General features: G+C 41.6%; 1 protein-coding gene across 5 annotated transcripts in view; it reads left to right on the top strand.

Moving 5' to 3' along the window:
- Window positions 1-13,355: 13,355 nt before the first annotated feature.
- The window catches only part of MFSD14B (major facilitator superfamily domain containing 14B), a 75,098-nt gene continuing 64,280 nt past the window's right edge, over window positions 13,356-24,173 (top strand). For 2 of the 5 annotated variants that reach the window (XR_005354391.1, XM_038527427.1), the window contains exon 1: window positions 13,357-13,507. Coding sequence is in view for 3 of the 5 variants with exons in the window: in XM_038527427.1 (XP_038383355.1) it covers window positions 13,400-13,507 (108 nt within the window). In the remaining 2 variants the exon portion in view is untranslated. Of the gene's footprint in view, window positions 13,508-24,173 lie in introns of all 5 variants that reach the window. The other 3 variants (XM_038527424.1, XM_038527423.1, XR_005354392.1) reach the window with 2 other exon arrangements.

Raw genomic sequence — 24,173 nt, 5'->3', positions numbered from 1 at the left:
TGGAATTAAAATAAACAAAATATTGGCATGTGCCCACTAACTCTTTGGGTGAGAACTATGTTTTTAACGTTTAGAGAATTACACGTTGACAGAGAAATATGCACGAAGTGCACAGAAGGTATAAGGAAAGGTGTATGATACAGAAGAGGAGATATGAAGAATACTAGGTGAAGGAAATACCTGAGTTGAGGGGGAGGGGTGCAAGTTATTCTAGACAGAAGAAGCCTCAGGTATAGGAGCACAATGACTGGGCATAGAATGATGCCAGATGATGAGGCTGAGAGATGGGCAGACCTAGAGATCCAGGGCATGCTAATGAATTGGAGATTTACCTTGCATAAAATCATGATATTTTGAAGAATTTTTAGCAAGGAAATAACATAAGATATATTTGTATTGGAAATACCAATTTTGTCTGAAGAGTGCATACATAGATGGAAATAAACACAAAGAGACACTAAGTTACTAAGAGATGAAAAGGGTATCAACTAAGCAGTGGCAGTGGAAGTGAGCAGGTGCAGAATGATTTGAGATAGAGAATATATAGGGCACAATGGTTGCTTGGATGTGTGGGTAGGGAAAGAGAGGCAGGAGGTGAGAAAAGCTACAAGTAATATTGGATAATTGATTATGAGGGGGTGGCAAGAAGGAGGAGCCGAACTATATCAGCCATAATTCCTGCTTTGGTCATAGAGATTGTATCAGGTTATAGCAACACATAATCAACATGTGAAACAGAGAAGTAGGGCAAGGAAGAAAGTCCTTAAGTTGCTCACCTTTTACATAGTTCATACACATTGTAGGATAAACACTTTGTCTCTAGCTCACTCAGAATTCCATCCTTCCTTATGAAATATTTGCCTATTCAATCTAATTCTGAATCATCCTAGTATACACTACAGCCAAACATAGTTTTTTTCCAAAAGGTAAATCACAGGTAGCCCTGGTGGCTCAGTGGTTTAGCGCTGCCTTCAGCCCAGGGCCTGATCCTGGAATCGAGTCCCACGTCGGGCTCCCTGCATGGAGCCTGCTTATCCCTCTGCCTGTGTCTCTGCCTCTCTCTCTCTATATATATATCTCATGAATAAATAAATAAAATCTTAAAAAAAGGTAAATCACTTCTACCTTTTAACCAAATTTGCTAAGTGGAATTGCTCTGTAATGCAAGAAATTGAAAAAATTAAGTAAGGATAGTTATCATGAAAAAAAAAGGGGGGGCAACTAAAGTGAATTCTTTCAAATAACAGATTTAGAAATATAGATATGTGGATACATGAGAGGGCCTAGATACATTGACATGTCTGTAGCAACAAGCACACCCACTGCCCAAATCTTGATTTCTAAGTACCACTCTAATAAAAGGAATCAGAAATTGCTGATTCTAAAGATGGGCTAAGAGAGAAAATACAAGATGACCCTGGAGCATCTTGTAATGTCAGAAAATAAAGTTTTTTGTTGTTGTTGTTGTTTGTTTTTTAAAATGTGTTTTCTTTAGAGGACACAGGAGAAAACCTGAAGGAGTCCCCAGTGGCCAAAATGGAATGATCTGAACAAAATAGAATTCTAGGTTGAGACTGACCTTTTTTCTTCTTTCAATACTCTAACAATGCTGCTCCATTGCCTTCTAGCTTGCTTGTTACCAAGAAAAATATGCTCTAATTCTTATCTTTGCTCTTCTATATATGATGTATTTCTTTTGAGGGACTGCTTGTAAGATTTTCTGTTTATAACTAGTTTTTAAAAATTTGATTATGATGTGCTTTGGTGTAGCTTTCTTCATGTTTCTTGTCCTTAGGGATCCTTGGGGATTCCGGAGCTTCTTGGATCTGTGGGTTTATAGACTTCATCAAATTTATAAAATTTTGGCCAATATTTCTTCAGTTTCTGTGCCCCTCCCCATCTTCCTCTGGGGACTCAAATTATATAAGCTAGTATGTGAATCTGCCACACACTGAGGCACTCCACTTCTTTTCCAGTTTTTCTTTTCAATCCGCTTCATTTTGCATAGCTTCTATTGCTATTTTCAAGTTCACTAATCTTTTCTGCCAAGTCTAAAATGTCATTAATCCCATTCAGGGAAATTTTCATCTTTGACATCTTATTATATATTATTAACTCCGATAGAAACCACAGCAGAATTTCTTTGTATAACCTGAACGGCTGATTCCATTATATTCTTCTTAGAAATATCTGATATATATAATGGATTTCTTCAGAACTGGTATTTTTCCAGGCACCTTGCCTTCAAAGAGCTCTTCTAGGAGCTGCCTAGAAGGAATATTACAGGCCCGTGCATGTAGTTGGAGACGTGATTTTGAGCAGGTGTACCTATATGTGTGTGTTAAAGGGAAGATGATGTGAAGTGAGAAGTTATGCCGGGGTTATCAAAGGAATTAAGTCTTGCACTGGTGATGGGATCCTTTCTTTTTTTTTTAAGATTATTTATTTAGGGATCCCTGGGTGGCGCAGCGGTTTGGCGCCTGCCTTTGGCCCAGGGCGCGATCCTGGAGTCCCGAGATCGAATCCCACGTCGGGCTCCCGGTGCTTGGAGCCTGCTTCTCCCTCTGCCTCTCTCTCTCTCTATCATGAATAAATAAATAAAATCTTAAAAAAAGATTATTTATTTATTTATTCATGAGAGAAGGAGAGAGGCAGAGACATAGGCAGAGGGAGAAGCAGGCTCCCTGCAAGGAGCCCGAGTGGAACTCAATACCAGGACCCCAGGATCATGACCCCCGCCAAAGGCAAATGCTCAACCACTGAGCCACCAAGGTGTTCCTGGTGATGGGATCCTAATGTGTTTCACTCCTGCACTCCTGAGTACAGTTCCTTTTACTTTTTGTTGGTTTTCCTAATGTCTGCCACATGCTGTTACACTCACAGAACCTCAGCAATTGCTCTAGTTCCCTTTCAAGGCCCATGACTCGACCAGAAGCACCACTGTCTTTAGTAAGCAGTCCCGAAGCTTTAGTCTCAGTGAAAACTCCACTATTCTAACTATTCCATTTGTGCGCAAAGGATGTGAGGAACCTGGCTATTTTAAGCAGACTGCTCCTACATCCAGTTATTCAGTGAGGCCTTTTGGTTCTGCCTGCAATCTGTATCTTTCCATCCCCATTGCCATCACCCTAATCAAGTCTCCACAACTTACACGGACTATTGAAATAACCTGGTTCTCTTACTTTTGTTCTCACCCTTCTCAAATTCATTCCCTAAAAAGCTACAGAATGATTGGCGGGGAGTGCGGTGGGGTGAGATCTATGTTCTATTATTTCCTTTGGGAATATTGACTAACTTCTTTTTTTTTAAAGATTTTATTTATTTATTGAGACACAGAGAGAGAGAGAGAGAGAGGCAGAGACACAGGCAGAGGGAGAAGCAGGAACCACGCAGGGAGTCCGATGCGGGACTCGATTCCGGGTCTCCAGGATCATGCCTTGGGCTGCAGGCAGCGCTAAACCGCTGCACCACCGGGGCTGCCCCCATTATTTCTTTAAATATACTTTCTATTCCTTTTTCTCTCTTTTACTTCTAGGATATATTGTATATTCCGTAATTCAAACATTGATTTTGTTGACCCTTTCCCATTAATCTTGCTTTCTTCACTCTTTTTCATTTTATCCCCTCTGATTGGATACTTTCAAATGACCTTTGAGTTTGCAGATTTTTCTTCTTGAATGAATGTTGTTGAAGCGCTCTATTGTTTTCCATTTCATTCATTCATCGTATTCCTCAGTACCAGTATTTCTATCATTGTTCTCTAAATTCCATTTCTCTGTGGAATAATTTTTTTATGGTGAAAAAATTTATATTTAGATTTATAGCCGGCTGGACTCAGTTTAGATGACCCCAATCCGATCAAGGTGTTGACCTTGGCCACATCAATGTCATAGAGCTTCTTCACAGCCTGTTTGATCTGGTGCTTATTGGCCTTGACATCCACAATGAACACAAGTGTGTTGTTGTCTTCTATTTTCTTCATGGCTGACTCAGTAGTCAGGGGAAACTTAATGATGGCGTAGTGATCAAGCTTGTTTCCCCTGGGGGCGCTCTTTCAAAGATATTCGGGCTGCCTTCGGAGAAGCAGGGTCTTGGGTGGTCGGAATGTAGGTAACGTTCGGATCTTCTTTTTTTGTGACTGTGCATGCCTTTCAGCACCGCTTTCTTAGCTTTCAAAGCCTTTGCTTTGGCTTTGACTTTGGGAGGGTCAGGGGCTTCCTTCTTTGCCTTCGGAGCCATTTTCGTGAAAGAGGTCTCTGTGGAGTAATTTTATTCAGGTATTGTTTTCCTGATTTTATTGAGTTGACTGTGTCCTTTTGTGTCCTCACTGAACTTCTTTTTTTTTTTTTTCTCACTGAACTTCTTTAAAATAATTATTTTGAATTCTTTGCCAGGAAGTTTCATAGACTTCCACTGGGAACTGTAACAGGAAAATTATTCTCTTACATTGGTGGTTTCTTTTCTTGATTTTTTTGTGTTTCTTATAGCCTTACATTGATGACCTTGCATTTGAAAAAGAAGTCCCCCTTTCCAGACTTTAGAGATTAGCTTTACTGGGCAAAGACTTTCACTTACAGTTGGGTGTGAGGGTGCTGGCTAGGTGGGATTTGGAAGCTCCAGCTCTAGAGAGTGAGGCAGTGTGGACTCTCAGCAGCTCTGTCAGCTGAAGTTAGTATCAGTAAATACCGTAGAGACCCTTGGCAGCTAAGGCTGCAGATGAACATGGTAGCAGCAAGGACTGCTGGAGTCCTCAGTGACAAAGAATGCAGTATTGTTTACTTCATTCTTAAAATTCCGCTGTAAGGAAGCATGATTAATTCATCTATATAGAAAAAAACAACTCAACAAAAATATACAATTAAAATGAATAAATTCTTGTATTCCTCCTCTTAGGAAACAATAACTGTATTAGCAGGGGTGCCTGGGCCACCCAGTCAATTAAACATCTGTCTTCAGCTCAGGTCATGATCTCAGCGCTCTGGGATTGAGTCCCTTGTCCGGTTCCCTGCTGAGTGGGGAGCCTGCTTCTCCCTTTTCCTCTGCCTGCCATACCCCCTGCTTGTGCCCTGTCTTTGTCAAATAAATAAATTTTTAAAAATCCCAAAAAAGAACTGTATTAGCACATTTTGCTCTGACATGGTAATACTGATCATCAACAATTGTTAGAAGGTGTAAGAGGGATAGTAAAGTATCCTCCAGACTGAGAAGTCACTTTAAGACCAAAAAAATGAAGTGAGCTATTCCATATCATTTACACAGTTTTATTCAGGGTAACTTAATGGCAGTGGGGGGTTGGTGAGGGGCATCAGGCAGATGACCATCCAGATGCTGTGCAGCTACTCTCTGACAAGTCTAGACCTTAATCCACAGATTTTACAGAGTTAAAGTTGTGCCATCCGTGTACCAGAGTGGAGGGAGGGGAAGAAACCCTGTTATCTCTCTCTACTAATTATCTAAAATGGGGTCATCTGTGTGCCAGAGGGAAGGGAGGGAGAGAAACTATGTTATCTCTACTAATTAAAGAAATTTAGGGAAGTTCAGAACAAGCCTTCCTGCATTTTGGTCACCGCATACATTAACCTCCAAAGCGCTTGGAACACATAGCCCTGAGGAAGGTCATTGCACAAACACAAACAAGATATGGGGCCAAAGATGGAGTTAGTATTGTTAGCATTCCTACCAACATTATAATGACATCCTTATCTTGTACTGATTTTAAGATTAGCCTTAGTAGAATCACACCTTGCCCCATATATCCTGCCAATGTTAGAGCAAATTTTAGTGGATGCTATGGTAAAGAAAAAATAAACTTCAAAAATCTCCATTGCTCTCTCTAGAACAACTCTACTGTGAGTGTATCTTTTTTTTTTTTAATAATTTTTTAAATTTTTATTTATTTATGATAGTCACAGAGAGAGAGAGAGAGAAAGAGGCAGAGACACAGGCAGGGAGAAGCAGGCTCCATGCACCGGGAGCCCGATGTGGGATTCGATCCCGGGTCTCCAGGATCGCGCCCTGGGCCAAAGGCAGGTGCCAAACCGCTGCGCCACCCAGGGATCCCTTGTGAGTGTATCTTAAGAATGGCTTACAAATTTTTCTGGCTTTTGGAAATGATACTCTAGCTCATCAGTGATATAATTATAATCAACCAGCATGACATTGTGCTCATATTTTCCTTCTTGTTTAGAAAACGATGTTGAGGGGATCCCTGGGTGGCGCAGTGGTTTAGCGCCTGCCTTTGGCCCAGGGCGCGATCCTGGAGACCAGGGATCGAATCCCACATCGGGCTCCTGGTGCATGGAGCCTGCTTTTCCCTCTGCCTATGTCTCTGCCTCTCTCTCTCTCTCTGTGTGTGACTATCATAAATAAATAAAAATTAAAAAAAAAAAAAAAGAAAACAATGTTGAGGGATGCCTGGGTGGCTCAGTGGTTTAGTGCCTTCCTTTGGCCCAGGGCATGATCATGGAGTCCCAGGATCGAGTCCCGCATTGGGCTCCCTGCATGGAGCCTGTTTCTCCTTCTGCCTGTGTCTCTGCCTCTCTCTGTCTCTCATGAATAAGTAAATAAAATCTTAAAAAAAAAGATGTTGATATTAAATACTCATTCAGAAAAGTAGGCAAATTCTAAGTATATAACTGATGAATTCTCACCAAATATACACATCTGTGTACCCAGAGCCCAGATCCAGAAAGAGACCATAATCAGCCCTGTAGAAACCTCGACAATACTATTACCCTGACTTTGAACAACACAAATCAATTTTTTTTTGTATTTTTGAGTCATGTAAAAGAAATATTGTCTACATTCTTTTATGTTTGGCTTCTTTGGCTCAACATCAACTTGAGATTCAGTGATGTTATTGAGAATAGTTAGAATTCATTCATTTTCATTGCTCTGTGGTATTCCACTGTGTAAGCCACCATGATTTAAGAGATAATGCATATATTTTCTTTCCAAAATAATATGCTGACTGCAATGCACTGTACAAATTCCTTTGTGTAAAACAGGTTTTCTGAACCTTGGTATCATTGACATTTTGGAGCACATAATGCTTTGCTGCTAGGGACTATCCTATGCGTTGTAGGATGTTTATTACTATCCCTAGCCTTTTAGCAATCTCCTCTTTCCGGTGGTTGTTACAATGAAGAACATTTCCAGAAACTGCCAAATGCCCCCTGGAAAGCAAAACTGACTCAGGTTGAGGACCATTCATTTGAAGAATGGAACAATTTCATAGACGCTTGAAACTCATATATGTGCCATTAGAGAGAATCTACTTAAAAAAAATTCCTCTTGTTTTTGCTTAGATTTAAGCATGTGAGCAAAAGTAACCCACTCATAAGTAATGTAACAAAGAGCAAAACCCAATAATATTTTCTTTACAATGTGATTTAATTTTGTTTTGTCTTTTATTTAAATTCCAGTTAACATACACTGTAATATTAGTTTCAAGAGTACAATATACTGCATACAACCCCCAGTACTCATCACAAGTGCCCTCCTTAATCCCCAAGAAACAGACTCTTAACTCTAGAGAACACACTAATGGTTACCAGGATGGAGGTGAGTGAGGGATGGGTTAAATAAGTGATGGGGATTAAGGAGTGCTCTTGAGATACCCAATACTATTTCAACAAGGGAGGAAGTGTAAGTAGCACATTAAAAGAAGCAACAAGGACACCTGGGTGGCTCAGCGGTTGAGCGTCTGCCTTCGGCTCAGGGCATGATCCTGGGGTCCTGGGATTGAGTCCCACATCGGGCTCCCTGAATGGAGTCTGCTTCTCCCTTTGCCTATGTCTCTGCCTCTCTCTCTGCGTCTCTCATGAATAATAATAATAATAATAATAATAATAATAATGAAGCAACAAAGTCAAAGGCTTCTGCAAAGTGTGTGTGTGTAATATTTTCAAACGTTGCTCAATTTTTTCCAGAGTCACTAGATGGAAAGAATATCCAGAAAGAAACTAATTGAGGGACACCTGGGTGGCTTAGCAGTTAAGCATCTGCCCTCGCTTAGGTCATGATCCTGCAGTTCCTGGATCAAGTTCCACATCGGGCTCCCTGCATGGAGCCTGCTTCCCCTCTGCCTATGTCTCTGCCTCTCCCTCTCTCTGTGTCTCTCATGAATAAATAAAATCTTTAAAAAAAAGAAAATGATTCAGAGCTTTACATAATAATCTCAACTAATTGTCTCAATCATCTCTACATATATATAACCACATAATGTGCTTTCTTTAATCATCACAATGGTCCTAATAATAAGGTAGGTATTAATACCTCAAATTTGTAAATGGGGAAAATGAGGATTAGGAAAATGAGGATTAGGGAGGTTACACCATTTTCTCAAGGTTACACAAGCAATAAGTGGTGAAATAGATCCCAGCGCAAGTCAGTCTTTCAACTACTACCGCTACCACTTCCTTCTGTATATTTCTTAAAAGTTGCCAATTAAAGAACCACAGGGTTTTTAAAAATATTAAATACCAAAAAAATATATATTAAATACCTGATCCACATGAACCTCAACTAATAACTGCAGCTAAAGTTCTAATCCTTGGCACAGACATACCAGGTAAGAACAAGAGGAATGCATCCTAACACTTGTTCACAATTCTTTGGGTTGCCACTTGTTCCACTTGTACCTATGAACATTCCTGTCTTCCAAAACAGGAGGGGATCCCTGGGTGGTGCAGCGGTTTAGCGCCTGCCTTTGGCCCAGGGCGCGATCCTGGAGACCCGGGATCGAATCCCACGTCAGGCTCCCGGTGCATGGAGCCTGCTTCTCCCTCTGCCTATGTCTCTGCCTCTCTCTCTCTCTGTGTGTGACTATCATAAAAAAAAAAAATCAATCAAAACAGGATTAACAACACACAATATACTGTAAGAGTCCAATAAAATGAAGGAGGAAAGACTTCCAATCCATATTAGGGGGTCTTCCTTCCTAAATACGGCCTGTTTGAAACAGTATTAACCTGGCTCAATTTATTCTACAAGCATTTACTGAACATTTCCTATGTTCTGGGCACTGAGCCAGACCATGGGACTACAAAGATAAGTGAGAGAAGTTCCTTGTTCTAAAGCATATGGTATGATAGAATTCTAAGATGGTCCTTACAATTCCTGTACTCTAGTGTGCATACCCTGCATTATCCCTCCACTTGACTGCAGGCAGGACCAGTTAATATAATGGAATATCACTGCTGTGATTAGGCTACCAATAAGTTGTCTTTGGGTTAATCAAAAGGGACATTATCCTGGATGGACGTGATCTACTCAAGTGAGCTATTCATAGGAAGGTGAAGTCTGAGAGAAGTGGGAAGGAGCAAACTGTTGTGGAGAGCACCACTTAGCAAGTAACAGAACCAGCCTCTAGATGCTGAGAGCAGTAGCTGACTAACAGCAAGAATATGGGGCCCTTAGTCATAAGACCACAAGGAAATGAACTCCAGCAATAACTTGAAAGAGCTTGGAAGCAGATCTTTATTAGTTGAGCTTCCAGATGAATATGGAGTCAGCAGACATTTTGATTTTATCCTTGTGGACCCTCAGCAAAACCAGTGAAAATCTGCCAGATTCTTGACCCACAGACACTGAGATAATACATTGGTGCTGACTGAAGTCACTAAACTTACGGTAATTTGGTATGTTAACAATAGGAAACTAATAAAAAGTGTATAATTCATTATATTTTTTTAGATTGGGAAACTGATCTGTTTTATTTTACTGATTATAAAGGTATACTATTCCATATTCATAGCCCCAGATCAGAAATTTATATGAGGCATGCCTGGGTGGCTCAGTGGTTGAGCATCTGCCTTTGGCTTAGGTCATGATCCCAGGGTCCTGGAATCGAGTTCCACATTGGGGTCTTGCAGGGAATCTGCTTTTCCCTCTGCCTGTGTCTTGGCCTCTCTCTCTGTGTCTTTCATGAATAAATAGATAAAATCTTAAAGAAATTTATACCAAATACATTCTTAATTCTAGACCCAATCATTTTTTTAAAGGTTTTATTTATTTGTTCATGAAAGACACAGAGAGAGAGAGAGAGAGAGAGAAAGGCAGAGACACAGGCAGAGGGAGAAGCAGGCTCCATGCAGGGAGCCCAATGCGGGACTCCCGGGACCCCAGGATCACTCCCCGGGCCAAAGGGGTGCCAAACCGCTGAGCCACCCAGGAATCCCCCTCTACAAGGTATTAATCAGTGTTTCAAGAATAAAAGTGTTTGAGAAACACTACTTACTATATGTTCTCTATGGAAAATCATGATATCCATCAGCATATTAAAACTAGAGGAGGGCAGCCTAGGTGGCTCAGCGGTTTAGCCCACCTTCAGGTCAGGGCATGATCCTGGAGACCCGGGATGGAGTCCCATGTCAGGCTCCCTGCATGAAGCCTGCTTCTCCCTCTGCCTCTCTCTCTCTCTGTCTCTCTGTCTCATGAATAAATAAAATCTTAAAAAAAAAAAAAAAACTAGAGGAAATCTGGCAACAAAAAAAGAAAACATTTTAATTTTGTTATTATTTAACACACAGTTATTTCCTACCAGGGGAACATTTTTCCTCCTGCAAACCTATTAGCAGAAGAACATCTTTTCATTAATAATATGAATTCAAACAACGGAGATATCTAAACCACTTTTGGATGAAATAAGGTAACACATGTATCTTTCAGTTACTTTCCTAGAGTCTAAGATGTTGAATTAAATTATGTGGACTCCCAGGTCTTTGACTTTGATTAGTGCAGAATTAATGAAGAGGTAAGGGTAAGGGTCCATTTAATTCCTATGGTATAGCTCTCAACATAATGTAATTATACAATTCACCTTTTAAAAATTACTTTTATGAGTCTCCAGATGAAGGGACCAGACCTCACAGTACCATCATCAATACAGTGTTATATTTATGGCAATGCATTTTAAACAGGATTTTCATAAACTGGTATGCATTTGGAGGATAATCAGGAAAGATGGCAGGTTATTCTTGACATTTTAAACAACTGCAATAACACATTTTTGTGTAGATATAGAGGGTAGAAGGATCAAAGCATAGCTGAAACAGGCAAGCAGTCTTTGGCTCAATAAAAAGATATAATTCCAAAAAATTAAAGCCTTCCATAAGTGAACTGGGTGTGTTATATCCCTTCTCTGGCTATATTTAAGTAGAGGTTAGATGACAACCTGCCTGAGATATTGTTGGGAAATTTTGTACTCTCAATTTCATACTGGTGAGTTCTAACATCCCATCAGTCTTCTATTGTGAACTAAAGAGTCTTCAATCAAGGCCAAGTAGCAACAAGTCCCTTCATTAAGAGGCAATCCAGGTTGGTCACCAGAGATCAAGAACGGTGTTCTTTCAGGAAAAACCAATTTTGGAGATTCATGTGCTTTAGGAGGCAATGTCTGAACAGAAAGTATAAATTAAGCTATAGCTATGAACTAAATTGTATCCTCTCCCAAAATTCATATGTTGAACTCTTAACCCCTAAAGTGATGCTATTTAGAGATACGGCCTTTTGAGAGATAGGTTTGGATGAGATCATGGAGGCAGGAGTGCTCATGATGGATTTGTGTCCTTATCAGAGAAACCGGAGAGCTTGTCCTTGTGAGAACACAGTAAGGTGGCCAGGAAAAAAAGCTCTCAGCAGAATCTGACTACTGGCACCTTGAGCTCAGACTTCCAGCCGTTTGAATTGTAAGAAGTAAATTTCTGTTGTTTAAGCCATCTAGTCTTTGGTACTTTGTTGTAGCAGCCTGAGGTGACTCAGACACCAAAGTTCTACTAGCTCAAGGCCTGGGAGGCACCTAGCCAGTGTGCAGACTATGTCAGAACACACAAAAATCTTTAGGATTGTGCATGAACTGTTTGAAACGTTAACTTTAAAAGTAAGGCTGCCAGTTCTTTTACCAGCAAAAAATGGGCTTATTGAGAAATATCAGAGAATTGCAATCCAGGGCAAGAAAGCAAGGTAGTGTGTCAAAACCACAGACTAGCCCCAAGAACCCAGAAGAGGAAGATTCTCTTACAGGGAAAGTTGGGAGGGCTGTTACCAACAGCAAGTCCACTGGAGGAAACCAGAATATTGAGTATAATGGCTTTTCACCGGTGGGGCTGTTGAAGCTTGGGAGAGAACATTTCTCCCTCTTGCTGGAATAATGCTAAAGCAAAGCAGCATGGACTTGCAGGGTGTGTCTCTTCCCGTTGGGTTTACAGGTGCCGGGATGTGGTGGGGCATGAGACCTCCCCCTTCTGGCTTCCTTTTATTAACTCTCTCAGAAATAACACAAGTTGTAAATCAATAGTGGACTGATTGGACTTATTTCATTGTTAGTTAAATCCATCTGGGTCTCCCCAAGAAGGAGAAAGGCATAAGGTCTTCAGGGTTTCAAGGTATTCCTCTTCTTTCAAGGAGGACTGAATGCTCAACCATCTACCAGGACAAAGTATTCTAACCATATTTGTTCTCCAAACTGGTGCGGCAGCCCAGCCTGTTAGCTTTGTAGTTACCAAGTTACAAAGTAGGATGTATCGTTTCACAAAGTCTCACGACAGTGTAGCTTCCTCCTTCTGCACATCTTCACCTAGCCTCCAGCCACTATCCCTACTTCACACATGAAGTTCTGTGATTCTAGCTATCAGTTCATACTCGCCCTGCTGGAACCATGGGCCTGCATGTTCCCAATACCGCCCTTCCCGCGCACCCCACAGCCTGAGCTCTCCAGCAGCTTCGTTAGAGTTCGGAGAGGAACAGAACACGTTCGTTACAGTGCACGTAGCACTTTCCCGGTTCTGGATTCCAGACCGTGTCGGAACGTGTCCATTTCTGTACCTGGTGAGGACGCCAGGAATCATCCCAGAGGAGCCCTCATTACAAAAACCCCACGCATGTAGGACGGTTTGCCAGACTGGGCGGTGTCGCAGGAAACAGAGCGCGGCCGGCTTCCGTTGCGGCGGTCCTGGGGGATGACGTCCTTCCGCCGCGCGGCGAGGCCCGGAAGCCCCCGCGGCTCCAGAGACCCGGAGGCCCCTCCCGAGGTGGGCGGGGCGCTGCCTGAGCCCTTCGGCGCGGGCGGGGAGCTAAGGCGGGAGCTGAGGCGCGAGCTGAGGCGCGGGGCGGGGCTTCCTGAGCGTCCTGGGGCCGCTGACGCCGCTGGCAGCCACCACAATCGCAGTGGCTGCGGCGGGTACCTCCGGCGGCCTCTACAGCTGCGCTCGGATCCTCACCTCCTCAGCGGCTCCAGCTCCAGCCGCCCTTACAGCCCTCGGCGTCGCCGCTGGCGCCGCCGCCCGACCCGCAGGCCGCCGCGGGCCGCGGAGCCCATGAGGGCGCGGGCCCCGCCGCCGCGTCCGCGGCGTCGCCGTCGCCCCGGAGCGTCCCGAGCCGGCGCGGGCATGGCCGCGGCATGAGCGAGGACCCGCCGCCAGAGCCGGAGGACAAGACGGCGTCTGTGCCCCCGGCGGGAGCCATGCCGGAGAAGCGCCCGGGCGCGCAGGCCGCCGGCGGCATCTCGGTGAGCGCGAGCGCGGGTCCTGGCCGCGGCGCTCGGCCCGAGGCCCCAGACTAGGGGAGGCTGGGCGGGGTTGGGGTACCGGGCTGCAGGGCCGGGGCGCGGCCCGGGGCTGAAGTGCAGGGCCGGGGCCGGGGTGCGGGGCTGGGGCACGGGGCAGAGCTAAGGTGCAGGGCCGACGTGCGGGGCGGCGGCCGGGGCGGGGGTGCGGGGTCAGGGCTGAGGTACAGGGCTGGGGTGCGGGGCGGCAGCCGGGGCGGGGGTGCGGAGCCAGGCGCTGCGCCCCTCGGGGCTTGGGGAGACGTGCAGTGTCCGCGTCGGCTCCGGCTCTCGGAAAGCCGGTCCATTCCGGGCTCAGCCATTGGACTCCTTCAGTGCTGGACTTTCCTAGCGCCGCTCGTCTGCTGACGGAACTCGGTGGTGGTGGGGGTGGTTATCGTTTCAAAGAACGCTAGACACGGGGCTGAGTATAAGTAATTTAGTTCTTTCGGGAATTTGTAGACGTGCGACTGGCCGAGCCTAAATAGATGTGTGTGGGCCTTTGGGACCGTGGTCCGGCCCTCCGCCAGGGAAGTTGGCGATGCGGGCTGGGCAGCGCCTCGGCTCCCGCCTCCTGGACAGTGGGAGGGCGGATCTCGGAGCTATAGCCGCGGCTCTGGAGCCCTGGCTTCACGGGCCTGCGTTCGGGAGAACAGGCTTGGTTGGTGGCGCTGTGCTTTGCTGTGGTGAAGTAAGCCTAGAGAGCCAGTCACTTCTTAAAGACCTTTTTTTTTTTTTTTTTTTGTCTTGTTTATTTAGGACAGGAAATATAGCAACTAACCCCGAGAAAACTAGAAATTTTGAGAAAATTAAATGTATGCAGTTTCAGCAGACATACCTCTATTTGCTTTTAACCAATGCTGCATGATTATTGTTTGGTGATGGGAGTCCCCATTAGTAGAATTGGGGGTCGGCGGTGAAATCGAAGGAGCAGTAGGTAGAACGGAGCCAGAAGAGCTGGTTTCTACTCTTAGTTCTGTGGGAACCAGGCTGCACTATCAAGGTCCCGACACAACCCTGCTTCTCAGTGCCCGATCTTTCTGAGAGCTTAGCAATGTTGTAGGACCCTCCTTGCTCAAGTGAGGTCTTAGTTTTGAAAAAGCGTTAGGGGTTCCTCATTTCAAAGAAACATTTTGTAAAGAGAATTTTATTTGGAGGGGGGGAGGAAATTCCAGAGAATTGGTTTTTCTCGTTTTGTTTTTAATTATTTAAAAAGTAGATTTGTCATCTCCCCCCACCCCCCAAACTAAACCAAACTGCCAGGTCCTTCTATCCTTGAATTGACAGACCATAATTACCAACCAGAGGCCATGCTAGTAACATGAGAGGTAGCCTCCTTCATCTCTCTCTGTGCCCACAACATTGAGTGCATTACTAAGTCTAGCAGATTTTACCAGGCCGAGATTTTATGTTATTTTCTTCTCTGCATCCCTATGGTTCATTTCCTCAGCATTTTGACTTAGATTCTGACTTATCTCTTGGGGCCTTTACTTACATTATCATTGGCCTGTTGTCCATAATGTCAGCGTGACCTCACATGTAAATATGATAATTACTGCTGTCTTTAAATTTTTTCATTGGCTCCCTTTGGTTTATAGGATAAAAAAAAATAACCTGGCAGGTTGAAGCAGTATAGCAGAGTGATTAGGTGAGCATGCTTGGAATCCCATTTCCTGCCTTTTATTACCTGCATAACTTTGGGCAAATTATGTTACTTTTCCCAACTAATAATAGTATTTACCTCAGAGGATTGTAAGGGTTACTGTAATCTTGCATTGAGTAAGTTCTCAGTAAATATTAGCTGTTATTAGTTCTCAGTATTTTTGGCATGAATGATCAGAATATATAGGTGATCCCTGGCAGTCATTTACTAAAAATTAAAGTTGCTAATTTTATGTGTTTAGAGCTGGAACTTTTGAGGGATGTCTACTCAAGGAAACTTAGACTCTTTCCCTAATTCCTTCTCCTGATGCTAATCAGAGGTTAGGGGCACAGGTACATTTCTGTCCAGTTCCTAGTCTCTGAAGATGCACGGAGTCACTATTAATAAATGGTAATGAATACTGTCTTGAGTTTTCTTTTTCTTTTTCTTTTTATTTTATTTTATTTTATTTTATTTTATTTATTTTTTTAATTTTTATTTATTTATGATAGTCACACAGAGAGAGAGAGAGAGGCAGAGACACAGGCAGAGGGAGAAGCAGGCTCCATGCACCGGGAGCCCGACGTGGGATTCGATCCAGGGTCTCCCGGATCGCGCCCTGGGCCAAAGGCAGGCGCCAAACCGCTGCACCACCCAGGGATCCCTCTTTTTATTTTTTAAATATTATTTATTTATTCATGAGAGACAGAGACAGAGAGAGGCAGAGACACAGGCAGAGGGAGAAACAGGCTCCTCACAGGGAGACTCATGTTGGGGACTCGATCCCCGAATCAGGATCATGCCCAGAGCCAAAGGCAGGCGCCCAACCGCTGAGCCACCCAGGTGTCTCAGAGTTTTCTTGATGCTTGCTGTGCTTAGTGAAATGACTAGCATGGGCAGATGGCAGAGTTCAGACACTGGTGCTTTTGGGAATGTATGGTGGCTGGGAAAACAAATGAATGCCTTTAATCATGTAGGTTCATGTTGTATGCTGGTACCCCCAAATTATGCATCTTTCCTGCTTGCACTTTCTGTTTAGTATCACTTCTAGGAGCTATGTTCTCCAGCCTCCATGACTTGATTTCATTTAATGTATTGGAATTTCCTTACTGCTTGATTCTAGTGACACTCATGGTTTCAGGTTCTTAGATGCTAATACTTATGGGGAAGACTGCCCAGTGCACAGGGAACCTGCCGACAACTTATTTCAACCTTGTTTGTCAAAGAGATGTATTGACCTGAAGAGATTGGTGGAAAAATGTGTTGACTTGAGTAACAGAAGGGAATCAAGTATTTGCTCAAGAGATCATTGCCTTGTAGAAAAGGGATCTGTGTTTAGCAAATAATTTCTTGCTTTATTATTCCCTCTTTTTTCTATCCTTCCCTAATCATGTGTGTACAAACAACTTGAGGTGTTTTATCAGAATTGTTTGCATTATCATTAAATGTATATTTTCCATTATACTTAGCCTTCGTAGCCAGGTAAGGGAAAATATTTTTTAGCATCATTTACCCATGAGCATCTGATGAAAATAAGGATTTGCTGCAGAGAAAACCCAACTAAGTTTAGCATACTATTTCAGGATGTTCTTGGACTCCCAGAAGCCAATGCCTGGAAATGGGTTAAGAGCCCTGATACAAGGCTTCTTAGGATTAATATTGTTCTGGTGACATTTGATGTCTCAGAAATTGATTTTCCTAAGACTGTTTTGGAGAGTTTTCTATTAAGGCTAATTTTGATTTTTGAGAGCAAGAATATTATTTATAATGTAGACAAAACAACTAATACTGAAGAGCAGCTTCAGGTTAAAAAAAAAAAGCACTAAAGGACACCTGGGTGGCTAAACACTAAAACAACTGTGTTATGTTTGTAAAAAGATAAAAGAGGTTCTAAGAACATATTAGAGAACAATTAACTTTAAGCTATTTTTTTTTAAGGTTTTATTTATTCATGAGAGACATAGAAAGAGGCCAGACCTAGGCAGAAGAGAAGCAGGCTCCCTGTAGGGAGCCCGATGTGGGACTTGATCCCACAACCCCAGGATCATGACCTGAGCCACCCAGACTTCCCAACTATAAGCTTTCAATTCTTTCTTGACACTGTTAGGGAACAGTATGATCATTTCAATAACAAAATAGTACTGGGACATTGGCATAACAACTTCTCTTGAGTAAATTATAGGAGATAAGGGGAGAAACTCAAAGCATTTGTGAGCATTGTTAATATTGCAATTTAGAAAGGCAAATAATATGTGGTGCTTTCAAAGAAACATTTATTATATTTCATATTTAGAATTGTACAAATTTCTGGTCAGTGTACTATCATCACAGCTAGTCTTTGTCATAACACAGGGTTATCCTTGCTGCTGTGTTGTTCTCAGGCCTGCTATAGGCAGGATTTTGTAGACACTGCTTCTTAGGATATTTGAGCATCCTTTCCCATCATTTTTCTTACTAGATTAAATCTTTGAAGATATGGACTACAGCTGTGCATCTTTTAATCTGAACTAGTTTAGGAGATGATCAATAAAAATCAATAAAGAAGTTATTCAGTCTAGCTTTAAGCCAGTTTTTTTATTTTTTCTTTCTTTTTTTTGCTTATCATTTATTTTTATATAATGTGCTTTGGCATTATACAACAAGTTGGGGAGTGCTGGTTTCTATTCTCTGAAGGTTTTGTGTAGTATTGGTAAAATAATTATAGAACTTTATGCCTTAAAAAAAAAAAAAGTAGTTGTATAACAGTCTGGGCCTACTATTTGATTTTTTTTTTTTTTCTGTTTTACTAAGTTGTATTTTGGTAGGAATTTGTCCATTTCACCTTCAAATTAACTGGCATCAAGTTGTTCCTAATAGCTTCTTAATCCTTTTTAAACTACTATAAGATCCTTACTGTTTTTATTGTTGACAATGGTAATTTTCACCTTATCTTTTAAAAAAGTAATTTTCTAGGGTATTCTAGTCATTAGTTCTGCAAGTGGTAATAATTTTGTTTCTTCTGTATTTCTGTTATATGAACTAGAATATCCAGGGAAAGATTCAGTAGTAATGTTAAAAGTACACAACTTTCTCTTCATAATACATTTTTTTCATTGTTAAGGATGCTGTAACTATATGTATGAGATAAATATGCTTTATTACATGATGGAGGCATCTTTTTATTTCTCATTCTTTCTTGCATGTGTTCTCCCTCTCCTCTCCCCTCCTTCCTTCCAGTTCAGTGTCTCATAGAACCCTCACCAGTAGGTTACGAAGTCTGACACGTGCCCAGGAGAGATTGTGGCATAGTAAGGGCATTGCTTAATGAGAATTGGAGAGAAATGTGTCGTTAATACCTGTAATCAACTGTAATAAGTAACCTGCTAAAACATGTAATATTTGTGAAGTTATGTCAACTTTTCTTTAGCTGCCTGGCTTTTTAATACATAGTTCTCTATTTGCTTATATATATATATATTTTTTTTTAATTTTATTTATTCATAGAGACACACACACAGAGAGGCAGAGACATAGGCAGAGGGAGAAGCAGGCACCACACAGAGAGCCCGACGTGGGACTCGATCCCAGGTCTCCAGGATCTCGCCCTGGGCTGCAGGCGGCGCTAAACCGCTGCGCCACCAGGGCTGCCCCAAGTTTGTGTTTTGACATGCGTATACACTTGTGAAATCATTACCACAATCAAGATAGGGAATATATCCATTACTCCCAGAAATCTCCTTGTGCCCATTTTTTTTTTAAGATTTTATTTATTTATTCACAAGAGACACGCAGAGAGAGAGAGAGGCAGAGACACAGGCAGAGGGAGAAGCAGGTTCCATGCAGGGTGCCCGACATGGGACTCGATCCCCGGTCACCAGGATCAGGGCCTGGGCTGAAGGCGGCCCTAAACCGCTGAGGTACCCAGGCTGCCCTCCTTGTGCCCATTTTTACATCCTCTCTCCACCTACCCCCCAGGCAATCATTTATCTACTTTCTGCCACTATATATTAATTCTAATTTTTTAGCATATACTCTTTTTGGTTTTGCTTTCTTTTCCTCTCTATAAATTATTTCGAGATTTATCCATGTTGTATATAAATCAGTGCATTCCCATTCTTTAGTGCAGTAGAATTGCTACTAAGTAGTAGTATTCCATTATATGGTTGTACTACAATTTGTCCATTCAGCATTAATGAACATTTGGTTTATCACCAAGTTTTGACTAGTATAAAGTTGCTATAAGCATTTGTCTGCCAGTCTTTGTATGGGAAATACTTTTATAAGAGTGGAATGACTGAATTATATGGTAGGTGTATTGTTTAAATTTTTTAAAAAACTGCCAAACCATTCTTTAAAGTTATTGTGCAATTTTACATTATCACTAACACTATGAGAGTTCCATTTCTTCAACATCCTCGACATTTAGTTTAAGCTCTTGTAATAGATCCTTAATAGTGGTATCTTACTGTGTTTTAATTTGTATGCCCCTATGGCTAATGATATTCAACATCTTTCCATAAATTTGCCATCTTTGTATCCTCTTGGTGAAGTGTCTGTTTAGGTCTTGCCTATTTTTGTTGTTGTTAGGTTGTTTATTAAAATAGATTTTTGAGAGCCCTTTTATATTTGGGATGTGAGTCCTTTATCAGATATATGCTTTGCAAATATTTTCTTCCAAGCTGTGTTTTTAGAAGAGCAGTTTTTGATTTTGATGAAATTTATTAATTTGTTCTTTTATGGATAGTGTTTTTGGTTTTAGATTTAAGAAATGGTTATTTAACTCATTATCACAAGGATTTACTTCTATGTTTTTAGAAGGTTTTTTGATTTTACAATTAGGTTTATGACCATTTTGAATTAGTTTGTAATATACAAAGTCAAAGTGTGGATGGAAGTTCATTTTTTGTGTATGGATAACTGATTTTTGCATGATTTGTTGAAGAGACTTTTTTTTTTTAAAGATTTTATTTATTTGAAAGAAAGAACATGTGGTGGGGAGGGGTACAAGGGAAGAAGGAGAGAGAGAATCTTGAGCAGACTCAGAGCCAAGTTCAGAGCCTGCCAAGTTCAGAGCCTATCATAGGGCTCAGTCCCACAACCCCAAGATCATGACCTGAGCAGAAACTAAAGAGTCCAATGCTTAACCAACTGAGCCACCTATGTGCCCCCAAAAGACTTTTTTTATTTTCTAAATTGTGTTTGCACTGTAGTCAAAATTCACTTAACCCAGATATGTGTCCATATATTCTGGATTCTTTGTTTCATCTATTTGTTTATATCAGTACCACTTAATCTGTATTACTGGAGGTATGTAATACTTGAAACAAATAGTGTTAGGCTTCCAACTTTGCTTTTTTTTTTTTTTTTTTTTTTTTATGATAGTCACAGAGAGAGAGAGAGAGAGGCAGAGACATAGGCAGAGGGAGAAGCAGGCTCCATGCACCGGGAGCCCGATGTGGGATTCGATCCCGGGTCTCCAGGATCGCGCCCTGGGCCAAAGGCAGGTGCCAAACCGCTGCGCCACCCAGGGATCCCTCCAACTTTTCTTTTAAAATTGTTTTGGCTAGTCTAGGTTCTTTGCATTTTAGAACTATAGAATCAGATTGTAGACTTCTACAAAAACAAAAACCCGGGCAGCCTCAGTGGCTCAGCGGTTTCGCGCCACCTTCAGCCCAGGGTGGGATCCTGGAGACCCCAGATCAAGTCCTGCATCAGGCTCCCTGCATGGAGCCTGCTTCTCCCTCTGCCTGTGTCTCTGCCTCTCTCTTTTCTTTTCTCTTTTCTTTTCTTTTCTTTTCTTTTCTTTTCTTTTCTTTTCTTTTCTTTTCTTTTCTCTTCTCTTCTCTTCTCTTCTCTTCTCTTCTCTTCTCTTCTTTCTTTTCTTTTCTTTTCTTTTCTTTTCTTTTCTTTTCTTTTCTTTTCTTTTCTTTTCTTTTCTTTTCTTTTCTTTCGACTCTCGTGAATAAATAAAATCTTTAAAAACAAAAACCCCTGCTCCTAATTTCATTGGGATTGTGTTGGCTCTGAAGGTCTGTTTGGAAAGAATTGAAGACAACATTGAGTCTTCTCATCCATGAAGGAGGGACTGCTCCATTTATTTTAGATCTTATTTAAAATTTCCCACCTGTGTTTTGTAGTTTTCAGCATATAGGTCTTTCACATTGTCAGATTATACCCTATTTCATATATTTTTTATTTCATATTTTTTGATGCTGTTGTACATAATAGCATAAACATATGAAAAAATGTAAACTCTTAAATTCAGATTCACAATTGTTGCCAATATATAGAAATATAGTTGATTTAAGAAATTTTTAATATTGCAATATAATACACATAGCATAAAATTGACTATTTTAAGCATTTTTTTTTCCTTTATTTAAGTAGGCTCCACTGTGGGGCTTGAACTCACAACCCTGAGATCAAGACCTGAGCTGAGATCTAGTCTGATGCTTAACTCACTAAGCCACCCTGGCACCCCTTAAATTTTTTTTAAGATTTATTTATTTATTTATTTGAGAGTGTGAGAGAGAGCATGAGCAAGGGGACAGTCAGAGAGGGAAGCAGACTCCCCACTGAGCAGAACACCCAATGTGGGGCTCCATCCCAGGACCCCAGGATCATGATCTGAGCCAAAGGCAGATGCTTAACCAACTGAGCCACCCAGGGGCCCCAACCGCTTAAGTATTTTTTTTTTTTTTTTTATGATAGTCACAGAGAGAGAGAGAGGCGCAGAGACACAGGCAGAGGGAGAAGCAGGCTCCATGCACCGGGAGCCCGATGTGGGATTCGATCCCGGGTCTCCAGGATCGCGCCCTGGGCCAAAGGCAGGCGCCAAACCGCTGCGCCACCCAGGGATCCCCCGCTTAAGTATTTTTAAGTGTGCAGTTTAGTAGTGTTGAATATATTTATGTTATTGTGAAACCATTCTCTGGAATTTTTCAGTTTGTCAAAACTAAACCTCTACATCCATTACATAGCATTTACCCTGTCCCCCATTCCCTAATAACTGCCTTTCTGCTTTCAGTTTCTGTAAGTTTGACTACTCTAGATACCTCATATATAAGTAAAATCATACACTATCTTTTTGTGACACTCAGCATAATGTCCTCAGTGTTGTTGTTGACACACGTTGAAATATGTTTTCTTTAAGATTGTTGAAGCCATGTGTGTGTGTCTCAGAATTTCCTTTGAGACTGAATAGTATTCCATTATATATATATGCTGCATTTTGTTTCTCCTTTTATGTGCTGAGTATTTCATTGCTTCCTTTTTTTTTTTTAACTATTGCGAATATTGCCACTGTGAACATGATTGTACAAATAAATATCTCTTTGAGACCCTACTTTGAATTCTTTTGGATACCTACCCAGAAGTGGAATTGCTGGATCATTGGATAATTCCATTTTTGATTTTTGAGGTACCGCCATGCTTTTTCCCTTTGTGGCTGCACCATTTTAAATTCATACCAACATTGCACAAGGGTTCCAATGTCTCTACATCCACACCACACCTGTCATTTTCTTGGTTTTGTTTTGTTTTGGAGAGTAACCATCCTGATGAATAGGAGGTACTATCTCATTTTGATTTTGCATTTCACTAATAATTAGTGATTTTGAGCATCTTTTCATATCTTATTGGCTATTTGTATATCTTCTTTGGAAGAAATGCAACTTTTTTGCTCATTTTTTTTTTTTAAGATTTTATTTATTTATTCATGAGACCGAAAGAGGCAGAGACACAGGCAGAGGGAGAAGCAGGCTCCTCACTGGGAGCCCGATGTGGGACTCGATCCTGGGACTCCAGGATCACGCCCTGAGCCCTGGGAGGTGCTAAACAGCTGAGCCACCCAGGGATCCCTTTGCTCATTTTCAAATTAGGTGGTGGTGGTTGTTATTTTGAGTTGTAGTGGTTCTTGATAAATTATGGAAATTACCTTCTGATCAGATACAGGCATTGCAAATATTTTCTCCATAGAAAATATTCATTCTGTTAATGGTATCCTTTGATGTGCAGAAGTTTTAAATTTTGGTAACATCCAATTTATTTGTCTTTACTTTTGCTGTCTCTTTTTTGGGGGTGCTCATATTCAAGATATCATTGTCAAATGCAGTGTTATGAAGCTTTTCCTTTATGTCGTTTTGTAAAAGTTTTATGTCTTATATTCAGGGTTTTGGTTCATTTTAAAAGTTTCTGATTTTGATGCAGCCCAATATCTACTTTTTCTTTTATTGCTTGTTTCTTTTGTTGCTTTGGAGTCATGTCTAAGAATCTATGACCAAATCCAAGATTTACTCTGTTTTCTTCCAGGAGCTTTGTGGTTTTAGCTTAGATCTGATGTGAGTTAACTTTTGTATATGGCGTAAGGTAGGGTTCCAGCTTACATGTGGAAATTCAGTTGTTTCAGTGTCATTTGTTGAAGAAGCTATTCTTTTTGATTGGATTTGGCACTTTTGCCAAAAAAGCAGGACATAGATTCATGGGTTTATTTGTGGAAACTCAGTTCTAGTAGGTTGGTGTATATGACAGCCTCTCTATTCCGCTTTCATGTGGACAAAGTCATTGACATTTACTGTTTACTGTGATCTTTGAGTTGGGGAATCATGTCTGGGACAAATGGGAGTAGCTTTCAACGTTATCTTTTTCCAGTTGAAAGCAGGTGACTTGATTGAGAAAAGCTAGATGCTGGTTCATCTGATGTTTTCTGGTGATGTCGAGAAAGCAAGTCAGGAGTTTGGTGGAGATTGTTCTTTTGCCCAGATCACACTAGCCAGGCCACACTAGTTTGGAAAAGGGGGTGGGTGGGTGGGTAAGTAAAAGGCTGCACTTTGCCTGAGGAACTGTCTTCATTTGGCTCCTGCACCTCTTTCTCAGGTTGCCGCAGTCCAGGACACCTGTCATATGTATGTGCTGATTTCCATTTGTGGAGAACTTTGGGCTCTCTGAGAAAGGTGGTATAAGTATTATAGTGATTAGTAACTTGCACTCTGGAGATAAGTGATTCTCTGG

Source organism: Canis lupus, chromosome 1, assembly GCF_011100685.1.
Source record: "Canis lupus familiaris isolate Mischka breed German Shepherd chromosome 1, alternate assembly UU_Cfam_GSD_1.0, whole genome shotgun sequence".
NCBI classification, from domain to species: Eukaryota; Metazoa; Chordata; class Mammalia; order Carnivora; family Canidae; genus Canis; species Canis lupus.
This window is presented reverse-complemented; position numbering and strand designations above follow the sequence as displayed.